Source organism: Aricia agestis, chromosome 18 (assembly GCF_905147365.1).
Source record: "Aricia agestis chromosome 18, ilAriAges1.1, whole genome shotgun sequence".
Taxonomy (NCBI): domain Eukaryota; kingdom Metazoa; phylum Arthropoda; class Insecta; order Lepidoptera; family Lycaenidae; genus Aricia; species Aricia agestis.
In genome coordinates this window covers 3,400,371-3,419,632 of record NC_056423.1, presented here as the reverse complement: position 1 = coordinate 3,419,632, position 19,262 = coordinate 3,400,371, and the positions used below count along the sequence as shown (strand labels likewise).

Sequence of the window (19,262 nt, the reverse complement as noted above, 5' to 3'; positions counted from 1 at the left end):
TGTTTCGGCTGTTTATATTCTCATTTTTATTTGCAAAAATGAGTGAAGTTTATACTTATATATTACTGCAAAGATTAAAATATTAACGAGCATCAGTATGGCTGTGATATAATTTATAAACCATTGGATAATGGTTAACTACTCAATAAATAAAACATACCTAGCATTTTCAGTATTTTAATTTATATAAAAATACAATCATTTTGAATATACATAATCGCAACTAGAGAAGGCGTACAAAATTATTAAATTTAGTTTAAAAAATGCTAAATGCAGTACAACTAGGTTTAAGTACACATTAATATGCACATGTCAGTCCTAAATAAAATCAGCATCCATTTGCAAGAAAAACGCTTAGAGATCGAATCTCGCCAAAAGTCCAACAATATCCATACATCTGAGTTTCACCTATGAAAGGATCTTTTACGTCATAAACATGAGAAATCTCAACGTAGAAACCCAAGGTAAAATATGAAAGTGTGAGCTAATGACACTTTTCAAGAATACAGTTAACTATAATTTGTATAACATTGAGTTTCTATACCATACAAATTATAGACACTTTCTCACTGCAAGTGACAAGGACTCATACTCACCCCAGAATGGACCATACAACCTACACACTAAAATTAGTCCTACCTTTGTGACTTCCGAGCTAAACATTGTCATTTTGACACAAGCGGAGTAAAAATACCCAAGTAAAATAAGTAAATAGCTCATGTGAATACATAATATGTAGAATTGAGTAAATAAAATTACCTTGCGAGGAAATAAAAAATTCCATCAAACATAAAAACTAGCAAAGGGACCAGCGAAACAAACATTTAACTTCTGCATACACATGCTCATAAACTGTAACAGACATTCTGTGACTGGTCAAAATTAATTTTCCCTGCACTATCCTTGGGCACACACAGCAGCACTATAGGATGCCAGTTACTACCCTTAGATATTTTGTCAACCTTACCTAAAACATTACACGGCTACAGCACAACTAATATCCTCTTACTAATAAAAATATAGCATTGCAAGTAACTACATTATATGGTTGTCTTTTTCTGGCCTATTAGAAATGTCTAATGGCTGACAAAGACAGACAGCTTGACCACAATGCGTAAATATCTTTGTTAGTAAGAAGGTTAATCAAATCTTTCAGGAAACTTCAACACTAGTTCCCAAAAGACACAGTTGCACTATACCAGTGTCACAAATCCAATTCTAGCCCGATATGTACACAGAAGCTTAGCACATCAAAGGCACTTAAATAAACTACTGGTCCCGAGTCCACGCCTTACCACAGGCCCGATGAGAAACCGCCTGGGGGCACTCTGACTCTCTTGGGTGGCTCAGTCTTTTCGGTTGGGGTCACCGCTGGGGAGGCTTTGGGTGCTTCCGGGGTGATCTTGGCTTGGGGCTGCTCCGCTTGGGGCTGCGGCTGGGGCTGCTCCGCTTGGGGTTGGGCTTGAGGCTGAGGCTGCTCTTTAGCTTCCTGACCGTTCTGGGTTGGCGCTTCGGCACCGTTCATCGGCTTCGCGGGAATATCACCTTGGCCTGTAAGAGCAGATCACAAAAATTATTTCATTTCAACTAGAAGGTTGGTTTCAAGTCTTTCAAGATTCTTTGTGGTTAGCTACCAATGTCAAGGTTGCAAACAGGGATCACACTGCAATAATATCAAACATATTATACCTACAACATGACTGGTGAGACATGTTCAATACTTAACCCTCCGTGCACCACGTGGATAAAAGTTACACCGCGCACCACGTGGGGTTTGTCAAACCCCAGGACTTATCTGGGCAAGGAATACGTAATTTGTATTTATTATTTTATTTTATTTCAAATAACAATTTTTTGTCTTTTTAATTGTAGTATAAAACGATATTAAAGTTAAATATCTTCCATTTTTTATCTCTTACAGCCAAATGAAAATTTAGTAATCTTTTACCAAGTAAAACATAGACACTTATTTGGGTGAGCTCCTACAATTAAAAAGTTATCTTTTATTTCCCATTCTGCTTAAAATTTTAAAAGTAACTTTATAAAGAATACAAATTTAATAATATTAACTTGATATAATCAGTCTACACGATATTCAGGCAAGTTGAAATTAGTACATTTTTTACAATGAAAGTGGGCACGGTTTGTGTAAGCAAATAGGTACATTATTCTGCTCACAACCATATTTGAGTTTTTAATTTATATTCCTGATACAATTTGAATACTTCTTCATGGATCTTGATAACATTTTTGGTGGTCCAGGAGCTGTTTTGCCAAGAAATTCGTGAAAGCGCTTATGAGAACCTCTCAGTATCCATGGATTATAACTTTGCGATTTTCAAACCTTCTTCTATTAAAGTCATACTTAATTTGTTCTTAAACCTGTCCAGAAATGCTAATTAAGTCGAAACAAATTAAAATATCCCTAAAATATAGATTTTTTCATATTCCACAATACTACGTCTACGTAACTTTTTGACGACGTCCTGAACTACGTGGGGTTTGTGGGGACCCCAGCGCACTTTGTGCATGTCTGTTCTTTGCATCGCCGACACAAATGCTAAACCACTGCCATCAAACGCTAGGACAACGTCTTAACTCCATCTACTTAAAGCGTCAATAAAATCACACGAATTTGTAAAAAGTTATGAAAGTGTTAGTACGTCTGGGGTTTGTCAGACCCCACGTGGTGCACGGAGGGTTAAGGAGAGTACTCTGTACTCGGTTCTCATTATAATTATGTAATAAAATTAGACCGTAATTAATTTTTCCCTTATAAATGAATAATTGACCACTAAGTAAATTACGCGGCTAGGCAAGTAGGCATACTATGCGGCCGGCGCGCCGGATCAAAGAAAAACCGCGCCACTACCCTTCCCGTGCGCGGCGTTGGGTAAATAATAATTATTTAACTTTAAGCTACATTTACTCAGTGATCAAGGGATATTATTGTTTTATTTATTTTTTATCTAATATAATAGCCAAATATCACGTCCTCGAGTATTGAACTTGTCTCACCAGTCACGCAGTATAGTAGGTACTAGACGTTGCCTGCAACTTTGTTGCGCCGAAATTCCTTTATTGCATGGTTGCCGTACAAGCTATTGGTTTAAAATCTCTTCAAAATGGTTTTAACAGGGTGAAGAGGATACAGACTGACAGATTTCAGTTTTCACGCAAATTATGGCGCCACAATATACAAATTTAACAGGGCTTTAGAAGTTTTGAAGGTATTGTATTGGTCAAAATTGGTCGGTAACACAGTAGTAGCAGTAGCAGTAATTACATTACACATAATTACTAGGGGCTCATAAAAACGAGGTAAAAGGCACGATTTGCGTGACAAGTGTACATAGGTGTCACATTTTTTACTAAAATTGATTTACTACTACCACAATTATTACTACCTACTAATGCGTTAGTAATGACATCATTAAGCCAAAATAGTAAAAAACATAATTCATTACTACAATATTAGTTGATGTTTCCTGCAACTTTTTTTGGTAGAAATCCGTATCAAGTTAACGAAAACTAGATTTTGCCGAAATATGAAAATTGAAAAGGCATATTATCCTTCCCCAAGTCGTAGTCTAAATCTGTTCATCTAATACATTCAGTGGCTTAGGCTTGACGACAAAGCTATGCTTTTAATAACTTAGGGGGGGTATTACATTATCATTTATATATGATCATTTCTATGATCATATATGTATAGGATCCAATATATATGATCATTTGATCATATGTGCATATTACATTATCATATTTCATTGATCCTATTTTACGTCATATGTGGTTTCAATAACCAATGGAGAGCGCTAACGCTGACAGGTATTGACGTCTGGGTTACTAGATCTCAGAGAATTCGATTTGTCAAAAGAAATCGTCATTTTTAATATGGCTTGTTTTTTGTTATTTCAGCAAGATTATCCAAGTATATAATTAGAAAAATAATTACATTACATTATTTGAAACCTATTAACAATATTGATAATCTAATATCCCCCTTAGTAAGGAGGATATTAGATTATCATATATATTGGATCCGAGATTATTGAGTCAATGATATTGGATAATTTAATATAGACATATGATAATGAATCATATGTCTAAGCTGAGAGATTGGATCCAATACGGTCATAGAAACAGGTGTTGCCAGTTATTTAATATAAAAAGAGTTTTATATTTCTTGTTCGTTAATATGTTTCAAATAATGTAATGTAATTATTTTTCAAATTATATACTTGGATAATCTTGCTGAAATAACAAAAAACAAGCCATATTAAAAATGACGATGTCTTTTGACAAATCGAATTCTCTGAGATCTAGTAACCCTGACGTCAATACCTGTCAGCGTTAGCGCTCTCCATTGGCTATTGAAACCACATATGACGTAAATAGGATCAATGAAATATGATAATGTAATATGCAGATATGATCAAATGATCATATATATTGGATCCTATATATGATCATAGAAATGATCATATATAAATGATAATGTAATACCCCCCTAAGGTCTTACTAAGCCAAATCACTAAGTAGCTTCACAAAATCAATAAGGATGTACCTAAATAGGTTTCGTCATGTCTAAATTCTACAGGGGCTAAAACCTGTCTAGACTTCCAGTAATTTTAGGATCGATGTCGCAACACGAAGGGTGACATAGTGGACAGACAGACAGGTAATTAGCCGAGGGTTTTAATCATATATCAGGTTACCTACAGTCTACAGACTATAGCTCACCCTCTGTAACTGTACACTTGGCATTTGCGTCATGCGATACAGGTGCCCATTTTCAAATCGAAATGAAGTTAATTTTTTTTAGGACGAACCTACGTGATTATAATGATGATGTAGCTCTTACTTTCTGTTTTACATATAATAAGAAAATGTTACCTAACATTCTAAGGCCCGTATAAATAGTCAGTAGTCAAGATGCATCTCGGTCTCAAGACACGGTTCAGGCTCTGTGATTGGTTGGCTGTCAAAATTTGGACCGATCACAGAGCCGAACCGCGTCTTGAGACCGGGTCGCATCTTGAGTACCGGCCAGTAGCTAAGCTATGAAGTAAGGGATGACTTCGGGATCGGAGAAGCTTAAATAAGTTCATGGTGCTTATGGGCTAAATTTTCAACAAAAAAAGTTAAGAATTTGTTGTGTTGATCGCTGCTGTACTCGACTCTGATGATGGACAGCACCGATAGAAACGCAGCACTAGTCTACATTCTTCACGTTCCTTCCACTTGACACCACCGGTGGTGTCGTATAGAATCTCTAGTCCATATGACACCACCCTAGTGATGTCAAGATGACCATTTGAGTGACAGATAAATATAAACTTTACTGCTTGAACTTAATTGGAGTTACAAGTTACAACTAAGCAACTATGTAACATCACTAATTATAGTCGGTGGTGTCATGACACTTCTCGGCGGCAGTCGCTGGATTTTTATTCCTTGATATTTTTGACACACACGGCTGCCGTCGACAAGTGCCGTTCGTCTGTAAGCGCTCTAACAGTCATGACTCACCGACGGTGTGGTTGGTCGAGGCGGGTGGCGGGCCGGCGCGGCGGCCGCGGGTGGGCTCCGGCTCCCCGCCGAAGATGTCCGTGTGGCCGCCGCCCGGGGGCCGCAGCACGCGCGACGACAGCCGCGTGTTGTCTTGCAGACCGACGTTGAACGATGTCGAAGTCATATTGGATCTGGAACGACAAATCGAAAGTTAACCAACTTACCAACTACTACAGAAATTAAAGGGGTCGTTTTAGTCTTTGCAATCAAGTAGGCGGTAGGCCCGTCCTAAGTCCTAACTGCCCGGCACTTACCACTTTTGACTAGCTAACTGCAAAACTAGTAGGGATCAGTGGTCGCAAATCCGGCCCCTATAAGCGTTTAACTATCCCCATTTTAATGGGGTTAATTGGTTTATTAGCCTCTACAGACTAAGGTAAATGCAGCAACGAGATATTTGTAACATTTAGGACATCAAGTTGCTGCAGTGTTACTATTGCGCAGTGCGCTAAGACATTTCCTAGGCGCAATCTTTCGCTCTTGAAAGACCACTTAAGGCGGGGATTAATCTCAATCAAAAACGATAACCTTGCACACAACCAAAGACCAAGCGTATACGCATCGCAATAAGATTCATTTTAGCTTAGCATAAAACTGTAACTACTCGTCCGGATCTTCTCTATTTTTCATGTTTTTTTTTTAATATCTTTGGAAATAAATATTAAGAAACAAAATTGTTCGGTTAAAGAGATTGTAATATAGATTTACTAACAATTTATTCAAATAAAATGTATAATTATTATCCTAGTTAATACTTATATTTCGATGAAATAGAGTTTTTTCGGAGGTGATTTTTTAAATTAATTACTGCCAAAGTATTAAGTTTTATTAAAATGTTTATGGTTTAAGATATTTTAAATATTGTGCTTTATATCTCATATTTTTTAACACTTCGTTATTATATTGGAACTAGGTAAACCGGGAGTCACGGAATAACAAATTGGGGTTTATCCTCGCCTTAAGTAGTTATGCTAAGTACTCACATACGGTTTTGCTCGATAGTTTTACTCCACCACCGTGTGGACCGCCAAAACTGACAGCTCGAAGGCTCGCTTCGAGCCGGCTCAATGGAATTAAATATGTCAAATATGTAATTTCCTTCGATTCGGAGTAAAACTTTCGAGCAAAACCGTATGTGAGTACTTAGCATTAGACCTACTTGCGCCATTCTAGGTTACTGCTAATCGCTTCATAAACACATCGAACGAGCGGGATAGCATCATATTAATCCCCGATTATCTTTAATCCAGAGAGGCCTTGGCTAACAAAGCATAACAAATTGATCAGTTATGTAAGCAGAACTGCTAAACCTTGCCTACATTTGGCAGTTGGCAATGGCACCAAATTATTAATGCCATTTGCTGTCAAGTGACGGCAAATTTTCTGGCTTTACGTTCGTATATGACTTACAGGAGCACTTGTATTTGAAAAGTAAACTTTGCCTAAGTAGCTGCTGCCTGCTAATAAGCAGTATTAAAAATCTTATTGGTCTAATGAAAGAATCGTGCTTCACGAGTATGGTGCATTTCATTTCTCCTTGCAGTATGCCCTTTTTGGAGATCTAAGGTCATCGGAATACGCTTTCTTTCAATGCTTCTACATTCTCTTTTCAGCCAAGTTTGCTACCAAAATACATATGTATTCTATTGCTTAGGGTAAATGTTACTTTTAAATATTTTATGCATTTATTATTAGTATGTGGTCATTGTCAACAATGTAATATTAATATCCACGCACGGAATGTATACCTATTACGATAGCGATTGGTGAATCAGCAACCATGTATGTGCTCTGTCAATACAAGAATTTATATGGTCAGTATTATGTTCAGTTTAATATGGTCTGGTAATAAAACAAGGTACTATTTAAGGTCAGTATCACAGATTTTTGGAAAGCGTTGGATAGCTAACAACTTTCATCTGTATAACATAATGTACCTATGCTCGAAAATGACTCTGATGGAAATAATTTGGGTCATTTTGTATGAAATTGAGACTTGGATCCTTGTTGATTAGATATTTTAATGGTTAAATATTAATCCTTCCTCTACTTAATCATGCCATAGAAGACACTTAAGCCTAAATTCAAACTACAGTCGTAAATTACAAGTGCACTAAGTCTGGTTAAAAATAACCCTGCGCTCTGTGCAGTTAAACATAACTCGTGGTTAATCTAATAATAATTGCAGTTACTTGTATTTTGGTTGTGATTATGGCTCAAACCACGAGTACCACGATTACGTACGTCTATATATCCTCTTGCTGCTCAAAAAATAAATATTAATGCTAATGGATGCAAGGAATCTTAATGCATACTGCCATGCAGCAAAAAAGCAATTCACGACAATCATATTTTGTATAAGCTTGGAATAATAGAAAATAACTTAAATCCAGATAGACTACTACCAGAGAGCATTATAACGACCAAAAACTGTCATTTATCGTCCCATTGGTCATTGCATTGTGTAACATCATCATGATCTATGGAAATTTGCTTTTTTACAGTAGCCAAGGAATATTTTGGCACCCAAAAACTAATCTAGAGCATAAATTCTGCTATTAGCGCATATATTACCATTTAACCAGACAGCGAGCCATCAAAACATGACGGGTGTAACGGCACCGCGCGAGTTCAATACAGTTCACGTGCTGATAATTACGGTACGTCGCCGGCTAGTTAGGTATGCGAACAAAAAACTAATCACTAACCCTCGTCCATGCAAACGACCACAACAGAGAGGACCCAGTGGCGCCAGTGATAGCTTGAGTATAAGGTCTTCAAAAACCAACTTTATTCATAAATTTGTAGTGTATTTTAAGTCGATCTTCTTTTGTTTCATGCTCCATACATGTCACATACGAAGTGAGATTCAGAAGTCTATACTGCGTAGTGCGTACCAACACGTTTGGGGTTTTCACTTTTCTTAAAATGGTTTAAATGGGCAATAAGCCTTCAATATTGCATCAATATTTGGCCCTCCGCCCACCTTCCACAAGTAGGTCAGACAGTTGCAAATTCAGATTAGGTAACTTACACAGAGGGGAATGCCTAAGCCCTAATCCGTTGCAAAAATAAGCAAACTCTTCGCCGATTCGTCACTCAACTGGTGTCACTAAAATCTCGGTCACTGTCCAATTTGGGTGGGAGCACGGCCTTGGCCTACAAGAATGTGTTGCTTTCTTCGACAACATGCGACAAGAAACTCCGTCTCTCACAGCCGACTTTCTTGTGCTCCCTCCCACGCACGCTGTATATATAAGAGCCAGTCCACACGGCACGTTGCGTCAACGCAGCGCTGCCGTTTGACGCATAGCTGGCCACACGGGCGCTGCGTCATCGCAGCGTTCTTACGAAGCAGTCAACGTGAACAGCAGTCCCGCTTCGTCTCGGGGGCTGCTGTCCGTCATGTGTGCGTTGCGACGACGCAGCGTGCCGTGTCAAACACCTTGGTTATTTGTATGTAAAACAACGCAACGGCAGCGCTGCGTCGACGCAACGCGCCGAGTGGACTGGCTCTTACCTGTGCTCTTACGCGTATCGGTCATTAGCCTGGCAATTTCGCGTATCATATCGAGCTTTTGTAGTGGAATGCGGGCGCATCCGATACTCAAGTGGAATTGTCTCCTGATAACTATGTTATTTTTGATATCAACGGGAAGAATCGATAATATGCGGATTATTCTCAGTCACTGTTGCTAATTCAACTGCGTTGCAATTCCGAAAATATTATGTTCAAAGTTTTCAATGCACCAATGACCAATAGCTCAATTTTTTGACAAAACTTGGAGTATGTATAATGTAATCTCCAGAATTCGACAGAATAACAGGAAAACGAGACAAAGGGTTAATGAACCGAGAGGCGAGAACTCTTATCTACAAGCCCACTTGCATCCAGCTCCTTATCTAGATCTATTTATACACAGACAAACGCATCGCTTCCTGTCAGCTCGAGGAAGTGAAAAATGCCATGCCTATAATATTAGTCACAACTCACAGCTTTTCGCAGTTGGCTAATCCTCGATGAATCAGCCATTGTAATAATAATAGTCTTCTCGGTAATGTTTCTATATTATTCATCGGTACCAGACGGTTCGTTTAGAGTTTAATACTTGCACAACAATCACTGTCTGACAATTTTCCTTGAGTTATGAGAACCACACGATACTTGCTTTATGCTTTTTTGGTTTGATTTCCAACAAACAATATTGGACTTTCAGACGTACACTACCTACATCTTTTTTAAGAACAAATAAACATACTTACTTAAGAGAGTTTCAAAAATCTTAAATCCAATTTGCTTTCAGGGTTATCCAAGATTGACTTTCAGAATCTTCCAGCGCGTTCTTCCAATCACCGAGCCCATTCGTTTGTATCTAGTCTAGGTAAAAACCTAGCTATATCCAAGTATTAGCAAACAATTTACGTAATTAGTTCGGCCATATTTGATATTTCCGCTCTGTCACCCCTCATCGTGTGCTAAGTCGCGGGGCGAAACTCTAGCCCGCTGTTATGTGCACATTTCATGTAATTTTACACTTCCGTGTTGAAAGACGTGAACAGCTTGCTGTCACCATAAAAATATTTCCATCCCACAGTAATGCGTGTCGAAAGAACGCCTCTTCAAAGTTCTTGGTCTTGAAAGAAACGAGTGACAATATCCTATCCGGAAATTCTATTTTCAGGGGATAAAATATGTAAAGGTTCAGCTTAGTTCAATATCGGAATAAACGATTCTAATAAAGCTGAAATCGCTTGTACGCTTTCACAAACTTGTAAATGAAAATTAACGCTCTTGGAAGCTTTTAGTTTACTTGTTGGAGTCTCACACGGTACAGGTTTATTGCCATTTAGTATTTATTTTCAACGGGCACGAGGCTTTTAACCCTAGAAATCTTCGCGCTCACCTCGGCACAACCTTGGTGCAGTTCAATTAGTTAAAAACCAGTTATCACCAGATGCAGCCTGCAGCGCGGAATGTTTAGAATAAATATATTTTACATAGGAAGCCCATTACAGTCACATATCCATTAGGTAAATACAGACAAGTTCTGCCTCTTTTTCATGTGGATATGGCCTTTGCCTTTTTCTTATGGCTGTGGCGCTTGGCAAATGGCAGCACCAGCATATTTAGGTTCAATGCCAAAGATCTCTCGAACTCTGCTATTTACATTTTTCTGTTCTTCGTTCTAATTCCGTGATTGACATTTGATATGGTTCCCGTAACAGGCGAATCACAAAACTGGATATCGATAGTATAATGTTACCAGAATCTTGGTTTAGACCTTGGACAATATAGATATATACCACCTGAGAGATACTCCTATTGTATTTTGGTTCTCTGATTGAACTCTGTTCAAGAAAGGCCTATTATTGAATCGTAGTCCTATTGTTAGATTTAGATTCAACCACTTGCGCTTCTGGTTCCTGTCGTCGTCTGGTCATCACTTATCATTGAATTCTTTAAACTAGAATTAGCTTACTTATCCATTTCTAAAGACGTACGTACGTCACGTACCCAAAGTTACTTTAGTAATATTTTTTTTATGAAATAAGTGGGCAAACGAGCAAACGGGCCACCTGATGGAAAGCAACTTCTGTCGCCCATGGAAACTCGCAGCATCAGAAGAGCTGCAGGTGCGTTGCCGGCCTTTTAAGAGGGAATAGGGTAATAGGGGAGTTTAGGGAAGGGAAGGGAATAGGGGAGGGTAGGGAAGGGAATAGGGTAGGAGATTAAGCCTCCGGTAAACTCACTCACGTTGCGAAACACAGCGCAAGCGCTGTTTCACGCCGGTTTTCTGTGAGAATGTGGTATTTCTCAGGTCGAGCCGGCCCAGTCGTGCCGAAGCATGGCTCCCACGTGTCAAATTGTTGTGTGTTAATGTAATAGTCGGATTTGAGCTTGAAAAATATTAACTTTGTAGATTAATCTAGCCCAACGGTTCTAAAATTTTTTTGGTGGTGGAACCCTTTAAAGAAGTGACATATTTGCCGGACCACCAAAAAATGTTTTGTTTGAATGAATTGTCTCCATGCTCGTGTCTGATGATGATATTTCTAAAACGAATAATGTATCACTCTCCGCGAGTGATACATTATTCCCTACAAGGCTTTTGCGAAGCCCCAAAGCTTCGCGGAGCACACTATGGCTGGTCTGTACTCTGTACAAACATAACCCATAGACAAACTTGGAAAACATACAAAACTTGAACAAAAACTCAAAACCTGAAAGGGTTTCTAACGACATTCTGACGAGACAATTTCCATACAATAACGATTGTTATCAAGGTGACGATCAAACACGGTCAGACGAAGGTAACTGACGTCGGTCATACAATATTGACGTGGTAAATGGTCTAGACAGGGCGAGACCTAGGGCACGGTCACAGGCGGAAGCGGGAGCGATAGCGAGTGAATGAAACAATATTGGAGGTTCCATTTTTAGTGGCCTATAACATACAGACATTTTTTGTAACCTATAGGCCAGTAAACACTATTTAATAGTGTTTATTGCATGTAAATTTACGTACAAGTAATGTCTCTTATGCCTAGTTTCTAATAATATTTTTGATCTGTTAATATTTTTAATTAGGCAATCAAAACTATTAGTTAAGTACTAATATTTTTTTGAGTGAATTATGAGAAATCTTTTCATAGCAGTTAAAGTGCTACAGTAGAACAAACAAACGTAACTTAGTTACATGAATGTAAATCGGAAAATCTATTATCTTATCTTCGGCTTCTCAGGCCAACAATGATGATATCAAATATTCTCTAAAATATTTATAATCAGTAATTGCAAATGTAACAATAGGATACATATACATAATTAATAATTATCTACATCAAACAAAACTGTACAAAATTAATTGCAGTGAAACCTAAACAATAATTAACAGTATTTACAACAAATTGCATTTTTTGTAGTTAATAATACTATATTTATAGTTAATACTTATAGCAAATAAAATAAGTACATAGTTATAGACAAACCAAATAGTAAAATTAACAAACAAAACTTTCTACAAACAAATAAAACATAATATGGTGTCAGTCTCATCTGTCATTCATTGCCCCCATACCATGCCCTCACACAAAGCAATAATAATTATTATTGACAATTATTGTCCATATTAATCACTGTATTGTAGACATTTCAATGACAAAGATATGTGTAGAGAGAGGCTTATGGAAGATAAAATTGTAATTGGGTCTTGACATTATGTTAATATCGAACGGCCGATTCCAATATTCAATCTATCTCTGGTTTGACATACAACCGATAGCAGCTAACATTGAATTGACATAAAATATTTGTCTCTAATGTCTAATGTGAGCTATTCCTATCTCTAGTAGGGCAAAACCAGAGATAGATCAAATATTGGGAACGGCCGTAAGTTGATAGCAGTATTATTGGAATTTAGAATAAATGCTAGAAATTTATTCAATGGGGTTGTAAGAAATGTATTCAGATATGTAGTTCATCCTCTCAATAATTGCAATGACTTTTTTTAATTGATTCATTTCTATATTATAAGATTGGGGGTCAAATGAGCAAACGGGTCACCCAATGAAAATCAACTACGGTACTGTCACTCGTGGACACCCTCAACATCAGAAGAGTTGCAGGTGAGTTGCCGGCCTTTTAAGAGGGAAAACACCTTTCTTGAAGATTTGTGCAAATAATATGAGGGTAAAGTTTCTAAATCAGTCTGAGGTACTTACCTTTAGAAGCTCAAATATGATTATGTCAAAATTTAGCTTTAATAATTGCAACACTTTATGGGGAATACAATGTTCTAGCAGTGTATTATTCATTAAGTAAACAATGTGTCCATTTGATTCTTAAATCTTATCCAACAATTCAAGATAAAAATATTTGGGTTTTGTTTAGTACCTACCTAAAATGATCTAAACTGTTGTTTTAGTAAATATAATATATAAAAAAACATTATGTATATAATATTATTATTTCTTGACATACTATAATTCTTATAAATTATAAAGCATCATTAATACCTCGATCGTGAAAAAACCAGACACAATAGCATTATCTATTGTTATCGTGGTTGTATGTGGCATTAAATACACATTTTTAGATTTTTTAATATCCCGATAGATATTGGTTCAGGCAAAATATATTTTGTATTAATTATTGTTTGACTTGTCATAAAAGTTGTATTGTACGCAACTCTTGTATGGACATGTATGGGTGAATTTATGTAGCTTTATTCACTCTTGTATTTCCTTACAATGGTTTGATACTAAACAAGAATACCACCCACCAGCTACCTAGATGGTAAAACATTGATAATCATTACAACCCACTTGTTACAACTACAAGCATAACTTGCTATAGTTGCAAATTTATTTTACCAATTAAAATTAGCATCAGTACTTACTTAATTTTTTCAGAACTATTTTCATTAATTATGTATGAAAATAGAATATATAATGAGTTTTTCGATTACAAGTACATTGTAATGTGCAAAAACCAGAACAAAGAGCGGTTATAAATCGCAAGATGTTGACAGTGAAAAGAGTCATCGGTTGACCACACCTGGCACATTTACTTCTTCACGGACGAAATTATAGGGAAATTTTTCTTTTTTCGGTTGCAAACATGTTGCAAATACGCTAAATATGCTGTTCAAAAGTCATAATCCGCCTTTGCGACTTGACAAAGCGCAATGACCTCGCAATCTTGAAAAATAACGGCCTCCTAGAATCCGGCCGGCGAGAATTTGCAAATTTCTCGGGGTCTTTTACATCGTTCTAAAGCTATCATCCACTTAATTATGTTTATGATAAATATATTAATTATAAAGTCAATTAAACTAACGATTTAAAGAATTAAAATGCAAGAACTTACCAATAAGTTATTAAAAATTAGAAGCTGACGTCTTTCACTTTTTTGATAAATCGAATGAATGCGGATGACGGTTCGCGGAAATGGGTACAAAAATGAAATTGACAGCGCCTTAACTGTCAGTGCTTTTCATAGAGATCTGTTTTTTGAAATATTACCTTTATAATTTACATGTTTAACACAAACGACAACAAAGAAAATTCCGTAAGAGATATTTGGTAATAAACTTAAGCTAAAAGAAGTTTAGGACAAGGAGTAAAATCCACGTTGAACATACATTATGCACTAAATATTATCAGTAATTACTTGAACGATACTTTCAAACTTAAAAAAATACAAAAGATGAATGATAGCTTTCGAATGAATGGCCGTTTAAAAGAGCCCATTCACGGCAGGACTGCACGGCAGTCCTGCAGTCAATGGGACTCACTGATTGGTTAACACTCGGTGTTACCGGCCGGAAACACCGAGTGCGAACCAATCAGTGAGGCCCATTCACTGCTGGACTGCCGTGCAGTCCTACCGTGAATGGGCCTTTTTAGGTGCTCCTATTGTTCCTTACTATATTTTGTCTATAGCCCAAATTTACTAAAGCGCTTATTCCACTTATCCTAGCCTAGCTAGGAAGTCCTAGCTAGGATAAAGCGCTTATTCCACTTATCCTAGCTAGGATCCTAAAAAATTTATTCAAGTGGAATAACATTTAGAAAGCTAGGATTCTAGCTAGGATCCTAACCTAGCTAGGATCCTAGCTTTCTAAATGTTATTCCACTTGACTAAATTTTTTAGGATCCTAGCTAGGACGTCCTAGCTAGGATAAGTGCAATAAGCGCTTTAGTGGAATAAGCGCTTAAAGAGGCCCATTCACGGCAGGACTGCATGGCAGTCCTGCAGTGTATAGGCCTCACTGATTGTTCCACACCCGGTGTTGCCGGCCGGAAACGGAGGCCGTGAATGGGCCTTTTAAGACTGAGACAGAGAGGCCATTCTTTTTTTTTAATTTATTGGGAGCTGGAAACGAGTCATTTGCTCCAATGATAACGATTTTCCCATAATATTATAATATAGATGTAGTCTTAGCCCGTCATCGCGTGGCCATTTTGTGTTTCTTTTCATACAAGTAGTGTGCGTTTATTCTCTGGAATATTTCTATTTGTCGGTTATTTCGAAGAACATTATGAAACAGGAAAGAAAGTCAATTAGTTCATGATATCGATCAACTATAGTTTAAGTGATGAGAATCCGTAAACACACGTAAAAAGCTATGCAATTTTTATAGCCAAATTATTAATTGATGTGACATTTTTAGCACCAATGCCTTATATAGCACGATTAAGGGATTAATAAACTTATAAATTATCTTTTTAGGTTACAAAAATACCGATTGAAAAGCCCAAAAAATGTTGTTCAAAACTTACGTATTTAATCCACGTGTTTGAGGCATTCTTTGACCATTCTTATGGTTTATTATTTAGCGGAACCACAAAACTCATTATCATCTAGCATTAAATGTTCACTAAAAACCTTTAATATCACTTTTATTACTACATGAAATACGCAGGCCGACTCCTTTGTTATGTCCTAGTAAGTAGGACATAACATTACACGCTTTTGACGCTTATACACCGATATAAGGCTCTCTCCAGTCTATAGTACCTCAATGGATTTTCCTATATTTTTAATTTGATTGTCAAACAGTTTCCATTTCAGTAACTAGATGGCGTATGGGTAGACAACTATCGGTAATACCAGGGAATACTATCAATAATTGCGACAAAACTGGGCACAAGAATGTAAAACTGGAATCCAGTTTTACATTCTTGTGCCCAGTTTTGTCGCAATTGGAATATTATTGCTTTTTTTTTCAAATTGAAATCTATCCAGTTACTGGATACATTTCAATTTGAAAAAGACGCAATAATATTCCAATGAATAGGATAATAAAGTTATTATAACGATGTTTTAGCTAAAACTCACGGAAGAAATAGCCCTATTTACCGATATTCACACCAAATGTCACAGGAATTATACATTTTGGTTTTGACAACATCTTACCTGCACTTGTGCAAGATAACGGATATGTAATGGCTAATATTTTAACATCAAAAACCCAAATAATACAATTTGGGAAAAAATAATAAAAACCACACCAACAATAAAAAGTAGAAGAAGTTTGAAAGTGACATGCCCGCCAAAACTCTTTCAGTTGTCAGTTTTCAGTTTGACAGGTTATTATGTTAGCGTGTTCCTAAACTGTTACCAGTATACTGGCCTAATAGCTTAGGCCAATGAACGCTTAGGTTTAAGATATTTTGATTTATGTCACACTTGACAGTACACTGATATTTTTTGGAAACACAACCCATATGTAGTCAGTGATGCCAACCTGCAGATAATTTCAGATCGGTGAAGATTGAGGAACCGATAGAAAATCTAGAAGTGTTTATCCTTACGCCATCTAGTTAAGATTGTTAAAAATAAAATTAAAAAATAAAAATGAAAATCCCTCATAGAGAGGCCATAGAGTTTCCAGTGTTGCCAATTTAGTTTATTTTATGCTAAATTTGGCATATCTTTACGTTGTTTAGCATCATTAATTATTTGTTGTTTAGCAAGCATATTTTTTAGCTTAATAAATATTTTTTCAATATAAAGATTTAACCATGAAACAAACGACCCGATTCAATTACTAAGCGTGTGTTCTAAAAGAGAGTAATAATTACTCTGAAAAGAGTATTTATCATATGATATTGAATGTACTGTCACTTCTTGACATTGAATTGATGTTAAAGAGAGCTAAGAAGAGAATGATAGAAAAAATGCTGTATAACCATAGAGAAGAAAAAGAAAAAACAGTAAAAACATGGGTAAAAATTCCTTTCATTGGTCCATTATCCTACAGATTTCAGAGAATTCTGCAAAACGAAGATACAAAGGTAGCGTTTTACACCACAGGTTCCCTTAAGAATTTATTGTGTAACAATAAAGACAAATATAATATCACAGACAGCAGTGGTATATACAAACTTACAAACTTACCTGCGATACATGTAGTGGAGTATATATAGGCCAAACAGGTAGAAAATTTAAAACAAGAATCAAAGAACATCTAACAGCATGGAAGAAGAAAACGGATAGATCCACATTTGCCGAACACTTAAATACCAATGGACATCACTTCGATCCCGATAAAAACATCGAATATCTACATGTATTGCCGAAAAGCAGGAAGATGGATGCATTAGAAGCACTGGAAATAAACAAACACAAGAAATATGGGAACCTTTTAAATGATCAGACATGCCTCTCAAATTCGGTACTATTACAAGACATTTAAAATTTATTTTAGGACATTATTTTACATTTGACATTAATTAATTTAGTTCTTCTTCTTTTTTATTAATGGCTCCTTTGTGAGTTGCCAGTATCAGAGTGTTTTGGCAAAGACTTTACTTTATGAGATGGCTTTATGAAGAAACAAGGTTACGGTATGATGAGACGCGTACGGTGACTGTTGAAAAATCTAGGGTTAGTTCTATACACCTTACAATTTAATACTGTTAGTATAAATGTATGAACATAAAGTTTCAACTAAGGGAGTATTTACAGAGGACAGAACTGAAGTAAAATTGAAAGGGCGAGGAATAGTAGGGGGAAGAAAATCGTATAAGGAAGGTTGGTATCTTGGGCAAGAGAAAAAAATATGGTCTAGAGTGCCCTCGTCTAGGCCGCATTCACATAAGGAGCTATCTCGGACCCTAATCTTTGCTAAGAAAACAGGCGTGCAGCAGTGTCCTAGCCTCATGCGACAAATTGTTGAACACACTGTTTTGCTTGCCTTTTTGAATATTAATTTAGTTATTAGAGATTTTATAAACTGACATTGGCATTACTATGACATGTTTTTTATCAATTTATTATTTTGTGACATTATTGACTTATTTAAAGATTGACGTATTTTTATGAATTGTTATTATTATTGTATTATTACTTATGGTTATATGACATTTAATTGATTTGCTGATATTTTTTAAAGTAATTATTGTTTTTAGTTTATCAATGTTATAGTTTAAAATTTAATTTGTGATTTTTGGTAGAAAATATTGTTTATGGTATAAAAATTTTACTGAATGGTAGGAAAAATTTGTGGTGCTGACAACCCATTTTTTGTTTACAAATTTTTTAAAAAATTTAAAATTACCTGCAGTACACCTGATGATGATTTTTTCGAAACCGGTCGTGTATTTAACAATTTTGTAATAAATATATTAAAATAAAGTGGAATAAGTGCAAGGAAAGTGTATAATTATTTAATATTGAGTATTTATCACTCATTATTATGACTACCACATTCTAACGCCGAAATTGAACGCGTTTTCAGCCAAATGAATGTAGATAATACTTCGCAACCGTTTGTCAGTAAAAACTTTAATTTATACTATTTTGTACATCAAATTTGGCCTAGAGAGGACAAGGAAATGCTGTTATTCTTACGAGCAGTTCCGGATAATGTATTGCGCTTATAGGTATTGAAACTACCAAGGATAGTTAAGAGTTTACATGTTCATCAGCAGCATCAGCTATCGATGAAGAACAAGATATAAATATTTTATTCGATAACGTAATTGATTAAAACATAAAATAAATTGAGATTTTGTTGATTATTAAAGATTTAAAATTAAACAACGTTTTGGACTGAAAATTTTAGCATAATTTTAATTTTGACAAAATATTAACAGCAGTTTAGCAAATTTTGTATGAGTCGTGTTGGCAACACTGAGTTCCCGTCTTTACTCTTTTGACATTTTAATTTTTTGAC

The 19,262-nt window shown here is 36.2% G+C and overlaps 1 protein-coding gene across 1 annotated transcript; it reads right to left on the bottom strand.

Moving 5' to 3' along the window:
• Window positions 1-163: 163 nt before the first annotated feature.
• LOC121736282 (basic salivary proline-rich protein 4) lies at window positions 164-14,531 on the bottom strand. The gene is made up of 3 exons (XM_042127375.1): window positions 14,447-14,531; window positions 5,536-5,708; window positions 164-1,551 (listed from the first exon to the last, which is right to left on the bottom strand). The coding sequence occupies exons 2-3, from the start codon at window positions 5,699-5,701 to the stop codon at window positions 1,292-1,294; spliced, it is 426 nt and encodes a 141-aa protein (XP_041983309.1). The 5' UTR covers window positions 5,702-5,708; window positions 14,447-14,531; the 3' UTR covers window positions 164-1,291.
• Window positions 14,532-19,262: the final 4,731 nt, after the last annotated feature.